This window comes from Labrus bergylta, chromosome 21 (assembly GCF_963930695.1).
Source record: "Labrus bergylta chromosome 21, fLabBer1.1, whole genome shotgun sequence".
NCBI lineage: Eukaryota > Metazoa > Chordata > Actinopteri > Labriformes > Labridae > Labrus > Labrus bergylta.
In genome coordinates, this window is record NC_089215.1 from 12,444,544 (window position 1) to 12,465,888 (window position 21,345).

Below are 21,345 nucleotides of genomic sequence, written 5' to 3' on the forward strand. Positions count from 1 at the left end.
TTACCAAAGAAGGGGAATTTTGAGTGAAGACATCCATTGTGATGTGGATGAGAATGAGTGATCTGACAGATGTCAGAAGATGTAAACAGATTAAACTGTTAATCCCCATACATGTCTACAAGGTCTTTGTTATGCTGTATTGTAAAGACTCTTTCTTGTGTTGCTATGGCAGAGTTTGTCAATAAATAAGTGTACAAACAGTAAAGGCGTCAATGTGAATCTGGTCCTACCTGTGGGAATGTTATTGCCACAGGTAGGTCTAATTTTAAACATACCATATAGACAAAGGTACACTTGTTTGTTTCTTATCATAGTTGTCCTGAAAACTTTAACCAGTGTTTCCTTCAGAAAATACTTTAAAAAAAATATATATATAAGATAAGATGTCTCTCCTTTGTAAACAATAAAACAAAGATGGCCGTTCTGAGAGCTAAAAATGTTCATTGACAAATATCATTACATTACAATAACATTTTTTAACTACATGTGTCATGCTGTTGGTATGAATTGTTCCTAAGAATGCACTCACTTGTTTTTGAAAATGTGAGGGGTGATTTGAAAGAAAAAAATCTGGGAGAATCCAATGTGAAGATACTGCATCTTTTTGTCTATGTGTTTAATGTTGTGTGCTGGGCAGCTTCGGGGATTCGTTCAGCCTCTCTTAATCTATCCCTGAGGTTGATGAAGGTGCTCGACCTCCTGCATCATCCTAGTACCAAAGAAAGGATGTCCCAGCGCTCTCAATGGCTACAGCCGTTTGGCACCAATGTCGTAAATCGTGAAGACATTTGACAGTCTGGCTCTTCAGAGCCTGAGGCCTCAGCTAACTGCCGTCCTGGACCCACTGCAGTTTGCATACCAGCTGCGCATTGGTGTGGAGGACGCCATCTTATTCTTAAACCACAGGGCCCTTTCACTTCTGGACTGTGAGAGTGATGTTCTTTGACTTCTCCAGTGCGTTTAATACATCCAGCCCTGCCTTCTAAGGGATAAGCTGCTAATGATGATTTTATGGACATTTTATGCATTCTTATTTTTCTGTTACCTGATGCAGTTCTACTCTAGTATTTATGTATTCAATGTTTTTATGTTTGCTTTTTATGTCTTAATCTATGTGCCGATGTTTTCTTCATGTTTCTTGAATTCTCAAATGTCCCCTTGGGGACAATAAAGTTGAAGTTGCACCCTGACACTGCAGCCCGGAATATGGACCACGTCTACATATGTCAGAGTGGATGGCTGTGTCCCTGAGGTGGGCAACACTGGCGTATCTCAAGGAGCTGTTCTTCCTATCCTCTTCACTCTCTACCTCAGACTTGAGATTCATTTCTAGTTCCTGCAACCTCCAAACGAATGCTGACAACTCCTCCATTGTTTGAAGCGTTAGCTGTTGTTCAAGCAATTGGAACAAGTGATTTTGTTGTAATTCATTCCTCTCTACGGTCAGGGTGTGTAACCAACTGCTTTTCAACCTGCTGTAGTTAAGCCTCTGCTTGATTTTTTTACTTTGACCCTTTCATCCTGTCAAAATGTAAGTTAATTTATCAGCTGCCCTTTTTATCTAAAGTCATGGAGAAAGTAGTTAAGTTCAAGTCAGAATTTCAATCATGTCACAGCAGCTCTGCTTCTCCTTTCATTTGATTCTGCTGTTTAAGTGAGTTTAGACCCGACCACTGCCCATGATACAGTGGATCACTGGATCCCTCGATGATGCCTTGTAGTGTCATATGGGCATTAAAGGCACTGCCCTCAAATGGTTTGAATCATACCTCACAGATTGGAGTTTCTTAATCCACCTGGAAAAATATTCTTCGGGCACAGGTTTTCTGTATGATTGTTTTTTAGAAGGCTCTTAGACTTTTATTTTAATTGTATTGTTTCTCTTGGTTGTGTCGGCACTTTGGTCAACATGAGTTGTTTTAAATGTGCTTCTAAAATACACTTGACTTGACTTATACTTCACCTTACACTATACTCTATCATATTGTACTATGTTAAATGTTACACTCTTATACCGCGCTTTCCATTCTATGAAAAGGGATTTAAAAAATGTTAAAAACGTTATGTAAGGTTTTGAGATCATGACAAAAAAACAAACTGGAGCTAACTTTGACAAGAATGTCAGTGTGCTTCTGTTGTGACAAGCCTTTGTGTATTTTCTTTCAGAGATCCATCTGTCCACACTGCAAGACAAACTGTTTCAGTAACTCTGACAATAACTGCTGAAAACTTTGTATGAGGGTTGTAAGGAAGCCTCATTTTAGCTACACTCATTTTCTAGAAACACCTCTGGTAGAAGCCATGATCTAATATTTGTTCAGTAGATGAGCTTACACAGCAGGCATGTAGAGACTCCAAAAATTAAATATCCTATATGTAACTTACATGTATAAATGTTTTTTTATCGCCCATTAATAAGCACACGGTTAACTGATGTGAAAAAGTAGTGTCACTGTCTATCTGTGTTGCCTGTATACAATTTTTACTCGGGTCGAATTTTCCACGAAAGCTCCAGGAAGTGATGCTATATGTGCTTTCTCGATGCCCTCCTCACTCCGCTACGCTTACAGAGATCAACAGTAATGTCTGCCGAGACTGTTGTTTGTAGGATGGAGAATTAATCTAATATGAAATCTGTTAGTACAAATAAACGACTGGCCTCTGGCACATCACAGACTCCTTCACAGACTTTCACGTGTATGTCCACTTACCTCCTCTGTAAACATTATGCCGGTAAATATCCAGTGTTTCGCGGCCGATGATGAACTAGTGCAGTTCACCTAATGGCCTGCGGTGTCACTACAAAACGCAATATTTTTGAAAGTTACATATTTAATTTAAGGTAAAAAAAAATGTGCTAATTAAAAAGGGTGACTTGTTTTTTTTGCTTCTTGTTTTTGTTGACTGATGTCTAAACTTTGTTGTTAATCTTTTTTCTGTAACAAGTTGGAACATTTGCCAAATGTGTGTCTTGTTAGACTATGTACCAAGCTCTTAGTAATCTCAGATAAAAGTGTTTTAGTCAATGGACAAGCAGACAGTGTGATTAATAATCAGATGCTCTGTTGACTGTCACAGTGGGCTGTGATGTCATAGAGTTTGGTAACTGATGTAATGATTAACCTTGTAAGAGGACATGGCAACATGATATAAAAAACAAAAAGTGATTCATGTTTCACAAGATTACCCCACAGACTGTATAAGACATGTGACTCAGTGACTTCACCAATTGGTTACTCAACAGAAATTTAGGTTAATTTTTCATTAACCTATAGTAACAGGCAAGGTGGGCCCTAAGGCAGTGGTTCTCAACTGGTCTAGCTCTAGAAAAATGGGGACAGTTCAAAAGATGTGAACAAAGCGTTTTTTTCCCAGGCACACATTCTGACAATTATGCATAACTCTTGATGCATAACTCTTATCTTTTATAAATTGTAAATGAATTAGTTATGAACAAATGGACAGTGTGTGCCAATAAGGACATGAACTCTTCAGACCAAATTCAGTTTTTGTATACCAGGCCATAAACATTTTGTGTCTGCTTTCAAAATAGGAACTGCACTTTTTTAGCAATCCCCCATTGGCTTCATTTTTCAACACCAGAGGTTGCCTTTGGATTTGAAAAATTCAAGAGTCTTCATAACTGGGGTGGATTGGAATCCTTTTTTTTTACATTGATAATACAGAGATTAAGACTTTGAGGCACCCAAAACGAGCCCCAGTCCATATTATGTGTAATTCTACACCTGCTGACAAAGTACTCCAGCAGCAGCTGTTCTGCAGCGGTCTGCTCTTCCACAAATCAAAGGGTGGGAGGTTTGTTTATCTTCCTTAACACAATTCAGAGATTGCTTAAAGGAGCAATATGTAACTCTGATATGTACCGTTTAAAATTGGTACTCTGAAGCTGTGGAGCTGTTGTGGAAACTGAAGTGTCATTGTTTAGCCAGCTCTTTCAACCTTTCTACATTCTAACCTCTCTCCAAGTGTCTCCAATATTTAACCTAGCTTTACCACGTTTCTGTTCGTGGAGCTTTTCAGAAAGATTCCCCGGCAAGAAGAATCCGTAATATCTGAGCACCTCTTGGTTTGCCATTATACCTGGAATAATACCTGGTAAACAGAGGGGCGCCAAAATGGACTGTGTGGTTCCTTTAAAACCGCATTCCTTCTCAGGTCAAAACAAACCATGCCACACCGAGACAAAAACCAGAAGAGGAAGACACACTGTCTGCTGTATTTTTGAAGCCAGCCCTTCAACAAAGAATGTTTCCTTAATGTCTAATGGTAGAGTCAGGTCATTTTACGATTTAATTCAGTCAATATCTTACATATTGCTCCTTTGAACAGTGGTAACTTCATGGTATGAAGATAAAACTACACATGAATGCTGCCGTGTGTATGTAATAGTGATTTATTTATGTACAGCTGATGATACACCAATGTGCATTCAATGCTGCCAAATAAAACACGACACAACTCTGAAAATGGTTGCATGTTAAACACATCATAAAATGACGATACTATGCGTGTGTCTCCTGTGTGGCAGGGCTGTCCTGACCTTGTCAGCAAGCTGTATAGTAATGTCTTACTTTGCATCAATAAGATAAACTTCTTGCATAGAGGTGCTTCTTGCAAAGAGGTGCATATGTTAAACTGGGCTAGTCACTAATCATCAGTTTACCAAACCTGAACTTGTAAGAATAAGATTATGTGAGTTACAATAGCTCCAAGAGGTACTTTAAAGTTAAAAGCAGGGTTTTCTAAATGTCCACTCCTGCTTTGGGCCAACGTATAGCTCAAAAGACATTTGGCTATGTTTTTGTGAAAAAATAAAAGTTTTTCAGAAAACGTTTTCCTCTATGCCATACATGCATTGCAAATTCTCAATTTCTGTGTTCTTAAAACACTGACTTGATCTGTGTCCAAATTCCCCACGCAAAATGATACACTTGAGCATTTAGCCCCATCTACTGGTAAGACCTGGTACTTGCATGGCCCTGCAATGCTTTTGCTTACTGTAGTAGACTGTAGCGTATTTGTATTCGTTTTTAATCACACACTAACAAGAGGAAGTGTTACAAAGTGTGTAATCAACTCTAAATGCACATCAATAAAATACAAAAAATTACTGCTTCTTCATCAAACATTCTCATAAATCCATCTTCTACCTCTTCAGACGAGCATCCCCAGTCCTACTTTCAATAGAAAGGTATCAAAAAGGTGTAAATAATCCAGAGACAATGTGGGAAAAAAATTTGCTACAAATCTTTCTCAGCGCAGTTGCAGCTCCAGCTCAGCAGAAGGTGTTGAATTTCACGAGTAGCACTTTCTATCCAGCTTTTACTTTCATTCCTTCAATTGCTCCCCTTCGTTTCAGATTGGTGAAGAGCAAGGCAAAGTTGATGATGTATGTTGACACGCAGACCATGCAGAAGTCCCCCAGGACAAAGGTGAGAATAGTTGCAAGATAAAGAGAGCCGGCTACAGAAACCCAGGAGGAGAAGACCAAAAACACTACTGCTTTTTTGGACACAAACATTCCTGCAATAAAAACAGACAAAGAAGTCACTAAAATACATTACATATGCTCTATCTCATTGTCATTGTTTGTAGGACTATGGAATGTTTAATTTGGCTGAAATATACAACAAGCTGTGGTTCACAAAGATGCTGGATTGCAAACAGGATCTTTTTCTTATTTCAAAAATACTCAGCACCTATAATTTGCAGAGGAAAAACACAGACTTACCAAGGCCCATCTGAAGAGTGTAAAATATGATGCCAAGCAAACTGTTTGGCTGGTTCAGAAGGCTATCTTTGTCAACAAAGAACTGGACCAAGCCAAAGCCACGTCCCCATCTGTCAAAAAGAAAGAGGAAAGAGCAAGAATTATACATTATTAGAATATTATTATATACAAAAGAAAATGTAAAACGCCTGCATATGGGCTTCAACTCCTGTGAAATATAATAAGGCATACGGGTTATTTTATGGACTGCAATTAACAGGGCATCATGCACAGGAAAATGTTAAAATGCTGATGCGTTTGCACAACATTTTAACACGTGGCAGATTCAGGTGCATGAAGGTACCCAAAATGCATCCATGCCTCCTGCATGCAGAAGTCAAAGTAGAGTGTTTGTAGTTCACAATAGGCCTTTTTAAGGTACGTGCTGATGAAGAGTAAAAAAAAAAAAAACTTACCTGGAAGTAAAAACTTTGGAGCAGCTCACAGACTCCCCCAGGTCGCACATCGCCCTGTAATCTGGGTCTCTCTCTCTGGACTGCTCGACGTAAAGCGCATAAACAGACAAACACAATCCGAAAACGCAGAGAAATGTGCGCGCCTTTCTCTCCCATTTCGGTAAAGCCATGTTTGTGTTTTAAAGAAACTTTTAGATGAATGTAGCCTAAATGTCTCCAGGGGACAAAAAGATTAGATAGGCTAGATTTCCTGCTAGACTTCACCACGGAGGTCCTCTGGTCAATGCGACGTGTTAAAAATCCGATTCTCTCTTCTGGTTGGTCCGCTGGATTTGGTTCCTGCCGTTCATAGGACAGCTGTGCAGATGTTGGAGTAGCAGGAGGCGCGGTTATTGTGTATTTAATGTGGACTTCAGTCTGTTTGGTCTTCAGGGGGGAATGTTAAAAACTGCTCATGCAGTAACCGGCTACCACTTCAGCTTTCTAGGAAACAGTGTAAATTTGTACTTTATGTCGCCCGCTGTCAGATCACATTATTCAGTATGGAAGAAGTACTTGGGAACAATTAAGTGAAGTAAAAGCAGCAAAATGTTAAAGGGCCATTTCAATAGAGAGCTGTATTCATATTTCGTTTCAATTACAAGTACACAGGCTTTGTCAGCAAAATAAAATAAAACAACTGACTAAAAATTGCTGGATTATTTTTGAACAGACAGCAGCTCGGGGCCCCAATCTCCTATGTGTGCGCAAGATCCATAAAAACTTCAGGTTTATTGCTTATTAAATAAGATAATTAGATTTTAACATATTTGAAGTAGCCTATTTTTTTTTTTTTTTACTTTTTTTTTTACATTTGTATTTACTTTATTTCCATTATACATAAAAAAAAAAAAGAGCTGAACGCGCAGGTAACTGTGTCCTAATGTGGCTCCTCCTAAATAATTTCATTCTGGAAAACGGCGTCAACGCCACCAAAAAAAAACAACACAGAGACCCTACTGTGTGTTGTAAAGTCCCACCTACCCGTACGTTCCTTGCTCCTATTGGATGGTCTTCCAGGCGCCCCTTTGTGTCATTGGTCCGCCAGATGGCACTCAAACCCAACACGGAACTGCACGAGGAAGCGGCAGACAAAAACAAGAGATAGCAGTGCTTCTATGGGATAAAAAACATATATACGGATGCTGTGCCTGGCTCAAAAGGTGAAAATTTGAAGCGTTATTCTGATACGAGTCTCACTGTGGCCCCGTTTGATTATTCTAACAAAGAAAGTCAGGGTTTAATGATTAACATTTGTAGAAAGCCTGCGCTGCAGGTAACTAGCATACGCCCCTGCGTCAGAAAGTGGGTAAGGCTGTCTAAAAGAAGTCATTAATGTAATCTAACCATTCTGTAGGAGCAAAATAATGAGGCGTTAAATTCAGCTCATCTTTGTCTTTTTTCGTTTTAAAGCTAGCTATGATCTAGAGAGGTACTAGATTTATCTTTTAATTACTGGCAGGCCTATTGTAACGTTTTGGTGGCGTGTTGATCACGCCTCGTTTGTATTAATTTAATATCAACATTTATTCTTTTATATCTCTTGCAAGTCAATATCGTTACTAAAAAAACGAGGGCACTGTGTTTTGTCAATTCTGACCGAACCATTAATAAGTATCCTGAAGTAGCTCTGGTTTCTATGGAGTTACTAGAAGCTAACAGAAAGCTGTGATTAAAACAAACAGGAGTATTACCTGTTCTAATTAATACACCTGTTTTTATTTATTTGGTTCATTTTTACTTCTCAAAATGACTGATTATTAACTAAGGAGATTCATTTAAGTGTTAATAATTAACCAATGAATCAATGATTTGTTGCGTCTCTATTGTATTTTTAATGTGACTCCAGCTGTTATACATATCTTACAATGTAATTCCTAGAACTGCAATTAAGAACCTGCAAAATGAAGGCGTCAAATAAAACTCACTCTCATTTTCTCTGACACAGGAAAATGTCAGCTAAGGAGGGCGGAGATGGTAAAAATGGTCCGACTGTGGCCATGTCGCCTGAAAGAATGACCACTGACAAAGGCAGAGAAAACCAGAACCAGCATGGAGTCGAGGCAACAGGAGGCACAGCAGACACCAGCACAGCAGCGAAAAACCTGGCGCTGCTTAAAGCACACTCTCTGGATGTGAAGTTTGATGTCGGAGAGGAGTATGATGTTATAGAAACCATTGGCACCGGGGCCTATGGTGTTGTTTCATCAGCCAGGAGAAGGGACAATGGTGAGGCTGATTTGATAAGGATATAACACATGACTTGATGCTGAATAGAGACATTCCTGTACTATTATTATTGCCCTTTTAAACTCATTTTTACACTCACTTTCTGTGATTTTCATTTGGGCATATTTCACAGGCCAGCAGGTGGCGATAAAGAAGATCTCCAATGCATTTGAAGTGGTGACAAATGCCAAACGCACATTGAGAGAGCTGAAGATTCTCAAGCACTTCAAACATGACAACATTATTGCAATCAAAGACATCCTGCAGCCGAATCTCCCTCACTCTGCTTTCAAGTCTGTGTAAGTACTTTAAACTTTTCAGTGTTACTCAAGTGGCGATTGCTCTTGTTCAAATATCTGCACATGCAAGAAAAATATGTACAACTCTATAGCTGGAAACTTTTGAAAGCTTCCCAAAAATAGATCTTTGAGTCCATCAAGTTACTTCAGGCATTTCACCAGTGTACCTAACAGATTAGGTACACATTTATCCTGCATATGTTTTAACTTTTCATCCATCAGAAGCATTTAGTAGGACTAGTTATAGTGTTGATCAGAAAAACAGTTTGGTAATGAAAAACTAATGAAAATTCTAGGTAAATACAGAGATTTAAATTATTAGCTTATGTTTAACACTATAGTCGACATTTGTAACCAACAGACATGTTTCGGTCAGATTGATATATTTGTTATGATATGTACTAAAGGAAAATTTAAGACATGCATTTTTACAATGGCAAACTTCATCTACCATTAGAGAGATCAAGATGTTTTCTGTCTGTGTAATGATTTGTTTGAGTGATGTACTTTGGAGCTTAATAGATAGTCAGATAAATCTCACTTTTCCCCCATCCTGTGTGTGAAGGTACGTGGTGCTTGACCTCATGGAGAGCGACTTACACCAGATCATTCACTCTGCCCAGACACTCACCTCAGAGCACACCCGCTACTTCCTGTACCAGCTCCTCCGTGGCCTTAAGTATGTGCACTCTGCCAACGTCATCCACCGTGACCTCAAACCCTCCAATCTGTTGGTGAACGAGAACTGTGAGCTAAAAATTGGCGACTTTGGAATGGCGAGGGGTTTAAGTTCACACCCTGAGGAATCTCATTCCTTTATGACTGAATATGTGGCGACTCGGTGGTACCGCGCTCCGGAGCTCCTCCTTTCTCTGAATCACTATAGTTTAGCAATCGACTTGTGGTCCGTTGGATGCATCTTTGCTGAAATGTTGGGCCGTAAGCAGCTTTTTCCTGGGAAGCACTACGTCCACCAGCTTCAACTAATTTTGTCCGTGTTGGGCACCCCTCCCGATGGTTTGATTGGCACTATCCGGGCTGACCGAGTACGCTCCTATGTCCAGAGTCTTCCATCACGGACTGCTGTGCCTTTGGCTAAACTGTACCCACAGGCTGAACCAGAGGCGCTGGACTTGCTGGCGGCCATGTTGCGCTTTGACCCTCGTGAGCGAATCAGCGTAACTCAAGCGCTGGAGCATCCGTACCTGGCCAAGTACCATGACCCAGATGATGAGCCAATTTGCGTGCCAGCGTTTGACTTTGAATTTGACAAGCTCCAGATGAACAAGGAGCAAATTAAAGAGGCAATTCTGATGGAGATCCAGGACTTTCATCAAAATAAACAGAGCTGTCGCCAAAGACTGCAGTTCAGGCCCTTGGCGAGGGCAAACGTCAGCACTGCGGCACAAAGCAGAAACCAGCGTGATGCTCAGCCCTCGACGGTTAACATGAGCAAATCAACACTGGTTCCAATGGCACAACACCCGCAAGCAGCACAGATACAGCAGCACATAAGAGAAGTGAAATCTCAACAGCAACAAGATCAAACACCAGCAGAAGAGAACCACACTTTTACAAATCAGATGCAAACTTTTACTGAGACAGAAGTCGCCCCGCCTCATGTGACCCATATTCTGCCTCCTCTGTCAAAAAGTGAAACTGGCCCGGTAGATGTGGACATGCCAAGTGCCAACTCAGACAGCGGTCAGCCAGAGACTATCGACCTAACAACACCAGTGTCTAGTCAGGACACTCCACCAGAAACAATGAGAGACAGTGAGGTTACAGAGCAGCTAACCAGCAGCAGTCAGGCTCCTCTGACTCAGCCCACCCAGAGCCAGTCCATGACCCAGGCGCCCACCTCCATTCCTGCAACGCCAGCACCCACCATGACACCTTTACCCACCACTGTGCCCTCACTTTCTCTTTCAGTGGCACAGGCCCAGTCACTGTCTCAGTCCCTCTCACAGTCTCTGTCCAAGACTACCAGGCCTCCTCCAGGGGCAGGAGAGGGAGCCAGGAAAGAAGGAGCAATTTCAGAGGATACTAAAGCTGCACTTAAAGCAGCTTTACTGAAATCAGCTCTGAGAAATAAGGCCAGGGGTGGTGAGTCTATCGCGTTATCTTCTAATATAATTTAATGTCATTATTCAAAAACCTTTATCTAAATTTGATCTCCTCCTTGCAGACGTAGGTACCTCAGCTCTGGGCATTGACTCCGGGCCAGGGGGAGGCGTATCATCCTCCCTGTCTTCTGCTTCTGACTTGCGCCGGCCTGTCACAGCCCAGGAGCGTCAACGAGAAAGAGAGGAGAAACGAAGGAAGAGGCAGGAACGAGCAAGAGAACGGGAGAGAAAAATGAAGGAAAAGGAGAAAAGAGAAGGAAAACAGGGGGACTCGCTCTGCGGGGTCCTCCTGAGTGACTATGACAAAAGTCTTCTGCAGCGTTGGACTCAGATGAGGGACAGACGCAATGATAAACCGCAGATTCCTAATAATGATGGAGCAAAGAATAATGAGTGTAATGTGAGCTCCCACAGGGGCGTTGATGTTGGTGATAACACTCAAGCAGCACTGGACAATAAAACAGAAAAAGAGGCAAGGAAAATTCAGCCTCATGAACAGTTAATCTCTCAGATTAAACCAAACCAGCCGGCTTTGTTTCAGCCTCCCAGCAACCAGCAGCCTTCGATACTTTTTCCAATGAGCCAGAGGAAGCCCCAAGCCGATATAGTTGTTTCTGTTAGCGGAGGGCTGGATATAATGACTGTCACTGGTGGCTTTGTTAAGAACAACACACTCAAACCTCACAGCGAGCGTAACGGACAAAGTGGTTTCAACTGTTTGGGGAATTGGAGCGGCCCGCCACAGCAACAACAACCAAACAGAAAACCGCAGCCTCAAACGTCAAGCTTTCTTCAGCCACAGCTCCAACCTCAATCTGACCCTCAACCTCCACCTCAGCTGCTTCCTCTGGAGAGTTTTTTGACCAAAGCTCCAACCGGAGAGAAAAACGGAAAGGAGGATATCAGATGCCATAACAACCTCAACTCCCACCATAACCCCTCGACTGCAAGTGCCGGTCAACTGGAGAAGCTGTGTCCTCCTGTAGGAGAGAAACCTGGGCCGCAGACCACAAACTCTCTCTGTGGTGCTTTAGGTGTCCCCTCACAGCCCCATCCCAGCCTCGGATTCACTGATACTGGACAGCAGGGACCCTCCATGGCCCCAGATATTCACACAGTGACACTGCAGCTCTCCAAGTCCCAGGTGTGGTTCAGGGTTTTTTTTCTGCTGCTTTGCACCTTCCTTGTAAGAAGTTTTTTATTGGTTTCTGCAGGAAGTTTATTACTCAACAGAAACTGGATTTATTGACAGCACCGGTGTAACGTAATTTCGCAATCTGATGCCTGTACTTAGTGGATCTTAAGGGTACAAAGTTCAGTGGACCCAATGTTTTCCCTTGTCTCCTGTCAGGTAGAGGATGTTCTCCCCCCAGTGTTCTCGGTCACCCCTAAAGGCAGTGGGGCTGGCTATGGTGTGGGCTTTGACCTGGACGACCTTCTCAACCAGTCACTCACAGAGCTGCACCACTGCGACCGGGACAGGTACAGTCTGATACAGTGAGGGCAATTTTTTTTTTTATACTGCTGAACAAACGCCCAAGTCCAGCTGAAGCTAATTCTACATCAGAGTTTAAGGGGTATGAAATACTTGAATACTTTTCAATAACAGTTGTTTCAATATGACTCAATCTAAATTTGTTTAATGATAAGAATCAGAAGCTTTAAAAAAATATTTTTAACCAAAAGCTGCTGCAAGGTCAAGAGCGTTAGCGCCAACTAAATTACACAAATACAATGTTGCCACGTATTTGTGCAATTTAGACAGTTTGCCTGCAAAATTTGGAAAGGAAAAACAAGAGAATTAACAAATATCTGGTGACTAGGACTACTTTTGTTGCTATGGTATAGAAAGAGATATTGATTTTGTTTCATTCTTACTAGTTTCATATCAAACTTTAAAAACCCTGAAGCAACAAACAATGTAAATAAAGAAGTTAGTAGTTCTTAAGTACTTTATTCAAATCAATGTTTATTAATAAACCACCAAAAGCAAAGACCACTGTCTCAAAGTGAAGTGTATGTCAATGGCCCATCCTAGTTCTGTTTTGCACTTTAATGATTTAATTTGAGTATGAGTCAGTTGAACACCAGGCCGATTGGCTGTCAAACCGGGTGAGTAGCGGTTAAATTGTACATGTTGGTACTCGTCTTCCACTGAAGGTGAGCTCAAAAACACTTTCCCTTTTCAGCAGATCAATGTAAAAAACAGACTTCTACTCTAAATCCCTGAACATTCATGATTCTGCACAGTGAAGGTCAAACAGTCACTGAAAGTAAATACATGAGTAAGGGGACTCCTGAGTGAGCTGCCGACATAGAGACATTCAGTTTTGGGACTCTTCTGTTCTAGAGGTTTTTGTCTAAATGCTTCCTGTATTTGCCTCCTTTTCCTTCAGTTTCGACTCGGCGCCCCTGTCAGCCTCCCTCTTATCTGATTGGAACGAGGTTCACCGCATGACTCCAGCTGATCTGGAATCACTGCAGCAGGAATTGCAGCTCGGTTCTCCCATGATCCTCTCTGATACAATTCCCCATGACGCCTGACTTAAAAGACATTGTCTCTGATTTTTGTACAAGTTGCTTTCTTTCTAGCATGACATTTCTGATTGCAGACTTATCAAATTAATTTAAATGCTATTTTTAAAGGCATCACTAAGCACTGTTTTTTTTTTTTTTTTACCATGATGTGCTTTTTTTGTAATAAAGAAATCTGAGTCCTAACTGATTTTGTCTTTGGATAGTCAACAAAACGTCAAATGTGTTTAATTAGGCCGAGGTTGAAGTTGGCCTTGTGCAGGTTAGGCCATTTAGAAATGACCTTAATGCCTCAAAATAAAATATGAAGGATGAAAGAATATGTGTTTCTGAAATGATGTATGCTGAAATCATCTAAAAAAATACATTTGATATTTCCCAAGCAAGTGGCAGTGTTAGAGGAGGAAATCAAAAGTTTAGAAAGCGAACAACTGAAGCTTTGAGAGATCAAGTGATACTTGTTGATCCATTTTTCAAAGCTCTGAGTACTGACCTGATTCAACGAATCAAATTAACAATTTATTTCAAATAAGAACACATCATTTATTCAGCTCATAATTCTGATTTAAAATACAAACCTATCAAAGGTACTCTGAATCAAAGATCATAATACATCGTTATAGGTCTAAAATTAAAGGTTATATTACTGTTTATGTTCATCATGACTCCATGTGCATCTCAGGTATAGTTTTATGAGTTTGTCTATTCAAGAAATTAAATCTTTGGACTTAAGTCAAACATAATTCATCTGTTCCTTCATTTGGCCTGGTGCGTGATCTACCTCCCAGATTTACGGCGTTTACGTCGTCTCATCTCTGAAGCTGAATCAGCAGAGTGGACAGACAGCTGATGAACACAGCAGCGCTCCCGCACCAGTTCTGATCCGCTCGGCCGTACAGCCTGATCTCTGGTATCGTGTCGCTAATGAAGCTGGAGTAGCTGGTCACTCTGGCATACACACCGGGCTGGTTTGCGTGAGCACAGCCCAGTCCAAAGCTCACCACCCCGGCCTGCACCCAGGTCCCGTTCACCATCTGGCAGACAAGCGGCCCTCCTGAATCCCCCTTAGAAGATGACACACAGACTTATTAAGTTTTCTCCACTGGGAGGTATTAAATAGTCTTAAATGCAAGTAACAATCCAAGTTATTTCCAATTGTTTTTGTGATTGGAAAAAAAGAATGCAGCACAACCAGATGATCCAACAGTACCTGGCAGGAGTCCTTGCCACCCTTCTGGAATCCAGCACAGATCATGTCATGCAGGATGTCCACCGGCTCTGTCGGATGCATCTGGTACATCTCCTGACATGAGCTCTGAGAGATGATCGGCACCTCCACCTCCTGCAGAGTTCCAATTCCACCCAGAGGGACTATCATAAAGAATGGAAAAACCAAATGTTTATCATTTCTGCAGTTGATCAGGTGGACATTAAACCTTTATGGCTACAGCTCAAAGGGCAAGTTTACTTCTAGTACTTTTTAGTGTAAATCTTCAGTCACAAACATTTAGACAGTGTTTTAATCAATTAGCTGTAAAACTTTTTTTAGGATCTGACGAGGTAAAGCCACACTGATGCACAACTCATAACCATGAAAATCATGATGTGATACCATGACCTCAATTGGGTTAAAGCTAATTTTTGAGTCAGTCACTGTGGTTACTGTAGTGCCCTAAAAATGAATCCAAGTCTATGTAATGTCCCCCAAATACTTCATTTAATCTTACATACACATAACATGCCAGATGAAGAATCAAAAGTTGTCCAGATGTACTAGGAGCTATGTTGCACCGATGAAGAAGAGACAGGGTCTTTTTTTTTTTGACCAAATTTCACAGGAGTAGTTTTAAAGATTGTCATGGTGAAACTAAGTTACCGTAATATTTTCGCTTAATCTCGTGTTCCCATTGCTTCCACCTAGTTTTAGGTGTATTTCTGTTACTTGCTATTCTGTAGTACATGACACATTGATGTGCTAATAAAAAGAAATAGAAATATCCGCTTGCAAGTTTGCACCTTAATATATTGCCATAGGTGATTTTTGTGCTCTAGTATTTCTCATGGATTCTGCCTGTGTGAAGGAGTTCATTGACTTATATTTTGAATGCCTTCCTTCTCTAAAAGCACAGACATCCACCCCTAGAGGTGAGTTTCCAAAAAATACAAAAATACAATTTGATACAAGCCAGTCATGACGATTCTAGATATGTCTCTCTTGTATAGGGCTGGCTTCTACAACCCATCTGTTCTGTAAATGACACCTACAGGGAAGAGAGGGCAAATCATTCAATATTTACGATTGCCTATTGTCCGCCTATATTCAAATTTCTTGGTGATAAACAAGGGTTTATTTGCAAGCCAGGAGTCCATGAAAAGTAGAAGGCCTTTTTTCAGAGATGTGTGAAACATGTAAACAGGATGTGAAGAATCAGGGAGCTTTACCATCATCCCGGATGTTCCCCCAGCCGGTGACGGTGCACTTAATGCCACCTGGGAACAGGGTGCCAGATGCAGGTAAGCACACAGGCTGGACATGATCTGACCAGGTGACAGGGGTGGACAGCTCAACCAGCGCCAAATCCTTCCCGCCGTGAGGCTCGACGTAACCGTACGGAATCACCACCTGTCTCACGCGATGGGCCGTCTCGTGAGCGTTGTAGCCGTTCAGCTGGTACCGGCCGGCATAGATGATGTATGAGCTCAAATCTGATGGACTGAAAGAAGACGACGGGACACAGAGTGAAAACCGGATGTGCTGGAAACGTGAAACCTCTATCTTTTATAATATTAAATAACAATGAGTAAGGTAATTTACCTGCTTTTTGTAAAGTGTCTCGAGATAACACTTGTTATGAATTGGCACTATACAAATAAAGATTGGTTGATATTTTACAGTGACAAAGGGTAACAAATGGCTATGTGGCAAGCAGTTGCTCCTTTAAAAAGTCGCCATTTACAGTCATTCAGAGAAATTATTCGGAAAACTAGAATAACTGCCTCACACTCTCATGTCTCTGTCGAACAGTTAAGGTGAAGTTTGCTTCCATCAATAGTTCCCACAGAATGATAGTATTGTGTTTGAAAGAATACTTTACCTTTTAAACAACACAACAGTATGAATAGGCCTACATTTAAAGAAAGAGGTCACATCACAAGACAAACAAAAAAAGGTATGCAAGTGTGGATAAAGGGTAAAGTGACTTCCTTTGGTTGGATGGATCAAATAATAAAAGTAAGCCAGACGTAATAACACTGCTTCCAGGTGTTATCTTAGATATCTCACTAAGATTTATTCTTGACTATTCAAGTCTAACCACTTCCTCATTGAGGCTAACTGGACTATTTTCACAGATGTGAAGATATCCAGTCCACGTGTTCCTGTTGCCATCACAACAATGGAACAGACTGTTGTCAGAAGGAAGTTGACTTTTGGCCCTTTGAGTGGAAAACATCATCACTTCTTCATTTGATTGTGTAAACATTTATTGACTCACCGTTTAATAATTTGAGAAATAATGAACTTAGGGTGTTTGTTTTGTTTTTTTAAAGAGATCATAACGACCCTGAGTGTTGACAATATAAACCTCGTGCACTCATCCTGCAGTCGGAGTGAGTGCGAGTCCCAAATATCAGAATGTTTGTTCAAGGCATGCTCAGGATATCACACCTGTACGTGTACACAAGAATGGGGTAAGCGGTCAGAAAAATGAAAAGTAGGCTACATTTTCTCCAGCCTTTTAGAGGTATACAGGTAACCAAAATGTATCAACAGGGCCCTGAGTCACCGGCTAGTCGCTCCTCCATATATATTTATTCGACAGAGACCCTTTCCACTACAGCTGCTTTAGGTCAAAACTCATTCTCACGATTATTTTTGATCGATATTAAGCTCACAATTAGTGAACATGATTAGTCATTGCTCTGATATTGATGAAGATCATATTGAAGATGTCGAAAAGGATATTCACGGAGATTTTATTTTCACTGTATTTTCACATTTAACGATAAAGGTAAGTTTACTAAATTGGCACGGATGAACAACTCTCCTTGGGGGTGGAAAAAAAACAAACACCTTTCCTAAAGAGGCTTTTGTAAGTTGCTGAGGCCATGGGTTAAAAGTAAAATGTGAGTGACAGAACAAGTAAATACTTCCCAAGCTTCTTTTTCTTTTTTTTTGCCAGCCTTATGCCGCAAAGTGTTAAATAATCTTGGCTTCAGCAGCATCAGATGTAGTCTATCATTACAAGCAGTCACATTTTAAACTCACATTGTGCTCTCATTCATAATTTACTGGAATGTTTTATCGTCTTGTATTTTGTGGACCTTTGATAACATTTGCAATTGAATTAAGAAGAGTTGTCTTACTTGGGGAAACAGTGGGCTGCAGATAGGACCCAGTTCTCTGCGATGATGGAGCCTCCGCAGATGTGACGACTAGTGCCTGACTGGAGGCCGAGGAGAGAGGAAGAGTGAGTCACCTCAGCATCACAGCCAAAGCCCGCTCTCAGCAGGTCAGTCTGATAAACAAGACCTAGACTAACCCTAGCATTTCACTAGGCCTACCAAAAAAGGTCAAACTGATACCCTACTGTAGAAGAAGATGGCTGCAAGGACCGTTATTACCTGTTTAGTCACATCCACCTGCCACGGCCAAGCCCCCTCTGTGGCGGCCATCCCTCCAACTATCCTGTCCTCCAACACCCGAGGTCGGCCACATTGTTGGGCGTAGGTCACGACTACACCTGAATGTTAACATACATGACATTTCTAATTCACGTTGACCGAGAGGATAAAGTGTTAACATGACGACACAAACTTAAAATGTACTTAGTAAGCTAAAATGTTGCCGATTTCCTTTGTAAAGGTGGACAAAGAAACAACAGAGATGGCGGTGGTAGTCGGGAGAGAGAGAGGGGGGGGGGGGGGGTTGAGATTTGATACTCACCTGTAAGGCACCATAAAAAGGCAGGAAACATGACTTTTGGTAACATTTCAGCAACTAAGTGGCGGCACTAAAAGTATTTCAACGACCACTGAACCAGAACAAAAAAATATCTGAAAACTTTTAAACGACGAAAAAAAGGTTTAAAAAAAGAAAAACGTTAAATCTACCCCCCCTCCTCTTCTTCTGGGATGTTGTGGCCGAAACTCAAGCAATACATTAAAAATAGTCTTAACTATTTGGGGGGGTGGGAAATAAATTATAGCCTTTGATAAAATCCGCGTGTTAATAATTTCACCGTCGATTTAATCCGTTATGGCGTCCAGGTTCGACCAAATTAGGTTCCAGGTAAATTCCAGGTAAACGCCTCAGTCGCCAACAGCCGAACAGTGTTTTGCAAATCAGCAAATCAAGACACTAACCCCGCCCTCCTCGTCCACACGAGCCAATGAAATTAAAGGCATGTTACTGCGGACTACTCAGGATTATCCGGACACAGGTAAACTGTGCTTTCTGCCTTTTTTTTAACCCATGAAAAAAAAAAAACCGACAGTTTTCTCCACTCTGTCCAGTGTCCAAGCAAAACATGATTGTGAATTTACGAAACGCCTTTGCAATCCCATTTGTGTGATCTTACTTTACACAAAAGTTTTCACAGGTCTTATAGACCAGAATTGGTAAATTGCATGCAGTTATCCCGCTATAAATAATGTTGCATGCACTGTAAAGCATTGGAGCATTAGGAGGAATATCGAGTTACTGCGGTGGAATTTTTGTAGGCTACCTATTTAGATTTAGGTAAATGTACAGTAACAGACATCATTTTGTTCATTCACTGTTCTCTGGTGTCAGTCAGATCTGATAGAGTTCAGCTGTGACTAGAAAGCAAGGACAGCTTAACGTGTCAAGGGTCTTCCCCTTTATCTGCAATGTTGTGTCTGCTCCAAATTGTCCTAGCCATCACAGACTAGTTTATGTGGGTCAATATGACCCGGACATTAATAATAACTTTAGGATATATTGAAAGCCTTAGGGAGAGTGCTTCAGAATTAATTCATTATCAAGTTAATTCATTATCATGGGAACACCAGCCTTGCTATCCTTAGATCACAAGATGTACAAGTCTACAACCCTGAGAACAACTGAAATTGACTCCTTAGGGGAAAACGTTTGAATAAAATGGATTGGATGTATAATTCTTTAAAAAGTTAAAAACTAATCTGCCTTTCATAATTTTGAATAACTACGTCTTTGGACAAGGAGTGCGACATGTTCCTTGAAAAAAAGAAACCAGCTTAACAGGTTTCAATTGGAGTGGAAGCAGCTGGGTTTGGGCACGCACGACATACACATTAACACACATTACGCTGATAAAGACACATTAACACTGATTTGAAGACATGAAGGTTCAGGCTAGGTCAAAGGCCAAACTCTGTGCCAAATTGGCCTTTTTGATTCAGTTGTTTCTTAACTATATGAGTACATGTGTTTTTGGCTGTGTTGTGCCCGTTACACATCAGATTGGATTGTTATTTTTATAGTGTACCACACATCAGGACAGAGGTTATCCAATATTTCTCTTACATGACACCAAATGTTTATTCCTTCTGTCTATAAAGCTGTCTCTCTTTTTCCTTCACTGTTTTCCTCTCTTCCCTCTCTCTCTCTCTCTCTCCCTCCCTCCCTCCCTGCTTCCCTGCCCCAGGCCGTGTGTCTAGTTTCACAGAGCAATTGAAGGTGACAGGGACAGAGAGAGAGGGAGAGGGAGGGAGGGACAGAGGGAGGACACATCACAGTATTGCCCGAGGCTACACAACAGTAGAGGAAGAGCGAGAGATGGAGAGACAAAGAGAAAAAGGAGGAGAGACTCACGAAAGTACTCATAGGGAATTCCAAAAGCAGGTAAAGAATAAATAAAGTTAGGCACATAAAGTTTGAATAAATGAGTGTGTATGTGTGTGAATTGAACGTGTTTGTTTCGCTGATAATAACTTTTTTAAATCACTTGCTGTGTGTTTTTGTGTGCGAGCCCCTTCCACTCTGCTTCATAATATATGAACGCATTATAGGAGCCAGTCAGTAAGAGCAATTATAATGCACTCCCGTTTGTTTATATTTTAACGACTTGATGAATATTTGTCATGGCACGGTTACCATGGTGACTGCCTCCACCGCCGCCGCCTCCCCCCTTCCCCATCCCCCCTCCAGCACTGAAAAAGCGAGGGATGGCGAGCGAGAGGGAGAGAGAGAGAGAGAGGTGACAGGAATGAACTAACAAGATGCACTAAAAAAAATGTATGTCCTGGAGCTACATGAATCTTTGCAGTGAAGCACGCGCCGTCTCTCTCTCTCTCTCTCTCTCTCTCTTTCGCTCTCACACACACACTCTCACACACACACACACACACACACACACACACACACACACACACACACACACACACACACACGCACACACACCCTCACAACCACATTATTGCACTCAGCAGCACATAGGGTTCACATAGGTTAAGCCACATTCCAACAACTTGAACACAATAAGACACAACTAAAATGTCTGAATAAAGGAAAAACAGAAGTGAAAACCAGCTAAAAGAAAAAAGGAGGAGGGGGTGGGATGGATAATGTGTGTGTGTGTGTGTGTGTGTGTGTGTGTGTGTGTGTGTGTGTGTGTACACTAATACCATTATTTCAGGTTGAGTTTTACATTTCTCTCACTAACTTTAAATTAAACAACTTAACAATATTTATTTTTTCAATTTTCCAAATACACTTTTAAAGAAGTGCAATGGTGAGTCTGTTGTATGTACAGTATATTTAGGGCTTAATGTCATAATGTTTCTTCTACACTACATTGAAGAGGCCAGAAATGTACCTTTTTCCTTTGTAACTTTAATTTTGAAGACATAGTTCATCGTTTGCTGCTTTGCATGTAAATCAATTGGAGTATGAAGTAGCATTATAAATT

General features: G+C 41.1%; 3 protein-coding genes across 4 annotated transcripts; 1 reads left to right on the forward strand and 2 right to left on the reverse strand.

Moving 5' to 3' along the window:
• Positions 1-4,398: 4,398 nt before the first annotated feature.
• Positions 4,399-6,529, reverse strand: vkorc1 (vitamin K epoxide reductase complex, subunit 1). The gene is made up of 3 exons (XM_020638884.3): positions 6,208-6,529; positions 5,753-5,862; positions 4,399-5,544 (listed from the first exon to the last, which is right to left on the reverse strand). The coding sequence occupies exons 1-3, from the start codon at positions 6,375-6,377 to the stop codon at positions 5,333-5,335; spliced, it is 492 nt and encodes a 163-aa protein (XP_020494540.1). The 5' UTR covers positions 6,378-6,529; the 3' UTR covers positions 4,399-5,332.
• Positions 6,530-7,306: 777 nt separating this feature from the next.
• On the forward strand, positions 7,307-13,621 carry mapk7 (mitogen-activated protein kinase 7). Of its 2 annotated transcripts, none has more exons than XM_020638853.3 (7): positions 7,307-7,409; positions 8,195-8,475; positions 8,609-8,774; positions 9,340-10,880; positions 10,963-12,044; positions 12,252-12,397; positions 13,297-13,621. In XM_020638853.3, exons 2-7 carry the CDS (start codon positions 8,199-8,201, stop codon positions 13,442-13,444), a joined length of 3,360 nt encoding a protein of 1,119 aa, XP_020494509.2. In that variant the 5' UTR covers positions 7,307-7,409; positions 8,195-8,198; the 3' UTR covers positions 13,445-13,621. The 2 variants fall into 2 exon arrangements, with proteins under 2 accessions (XP_020494509.2, XP_020494517.2); XM_020638861.3 differs by having other exon boundaries at positions 12,252-12,382.
• On the reverse strand, positions 12,839-18,769 carry zgc:92313 (uncharacterized protein LOC436869 homolog). The gene is made up of 6 exons (XM_020638873.3): positions 18,381-18,769; positions 18,059-18,177; positions 17,801-17,880; positions 15,878-16,149; positions 14,646-14,806; positions 12,839-14,499 (listed from the first exon to the last, which is right to left on the reverse strand). Exons 1-6 carry the CDS (start codon positions 18,424-18,426, stop codon positions 14,245-14,247), a joined length of 933 nt encoding a protein of 310 aa, XP_020494529.2. The 5' UTR covers positions 18,427-18,769; the 3' UTR covers positions 12,839-14,244.
• Positions 18,770-21,345: the final 2,576 nt, after the last annotated feature.

What these genes read in the sequence shown, in the direction of transcription:
- mapk7 (XM_020638853.3), top strand. Translation starts at nt 8,199, where the DNA reads ATGTCAGCTAAGGAGGGCGGAGATGGTAAAAATGGTCCGACTGTGGCC. An exon ending in AGCCAGGAGAAGGGACAATG is followed by an intron (nt 8,476 to 8,608) that starts GTGAGGCTGATT and finishes CATATTTCACAG; the next exon opens with GCCAGCAGGTGGCGATAAAG. An exon ending in GAGAAATAAGGCCAGGGGTG is followed by an intron (nt 10,881 to 10,962) that starts GTGAGTCTATCG and finishes TCCTCCTTGCAG; the next exon opens with ACGTAGGTACCTCAGCTCTG.
- zgc:92313 (XM_020638873.3), bottom strand. Translation starts at nt 18,426, where the DNA reads ATGTTACCAAAAGTCATGTTTCCTGCCTTTTTATGGTGCCTTACAG. An exon ending in CTTTTTATGGTGCCTTACAG is followed by an intron (nt 18,178 to 18,380) that starts GTGAGTATCAAA and finishes GTTAACATTCAG; the next exon opens with GTGTAGTCGTGACCTACGCC. An exon ending in GTGGCAAGGACTCCTGCCAG is followed by an intron (nt 14,500 to 14,645) that starts GTACTGTTGGAT and finishes TCATCTTCTAAG; the next exon opens with GGGGATTCAGGAGGGCCGCT.
- vkorc1 (XM_020638884.3), bottom strand. Translation starts at nt 6,377, where the DNA reads ATGGCTTTACCGAAATGGGAGAGAAAGGCGCGCACATTTCTCTGCGTT. An exon ending in TCCAAAGTTTTTACTTCCAG is followed by an intron (nt 5,863 to 6,207) that starts GTAAGTTTTTTT and finishes TCTTTTTGACAG; the next exon opens with ATGGGGACGTGGCTTTGGCT. An exon ending in CACTCTTCAGATGGGCCTTG is followed by an intron (nt 5,545 to 5,752) that starts GTAAGTCTGTGT and finishes TTTTTATTGCAG; the next exon opens with GAATGTTTGTGTCCAAAAAA.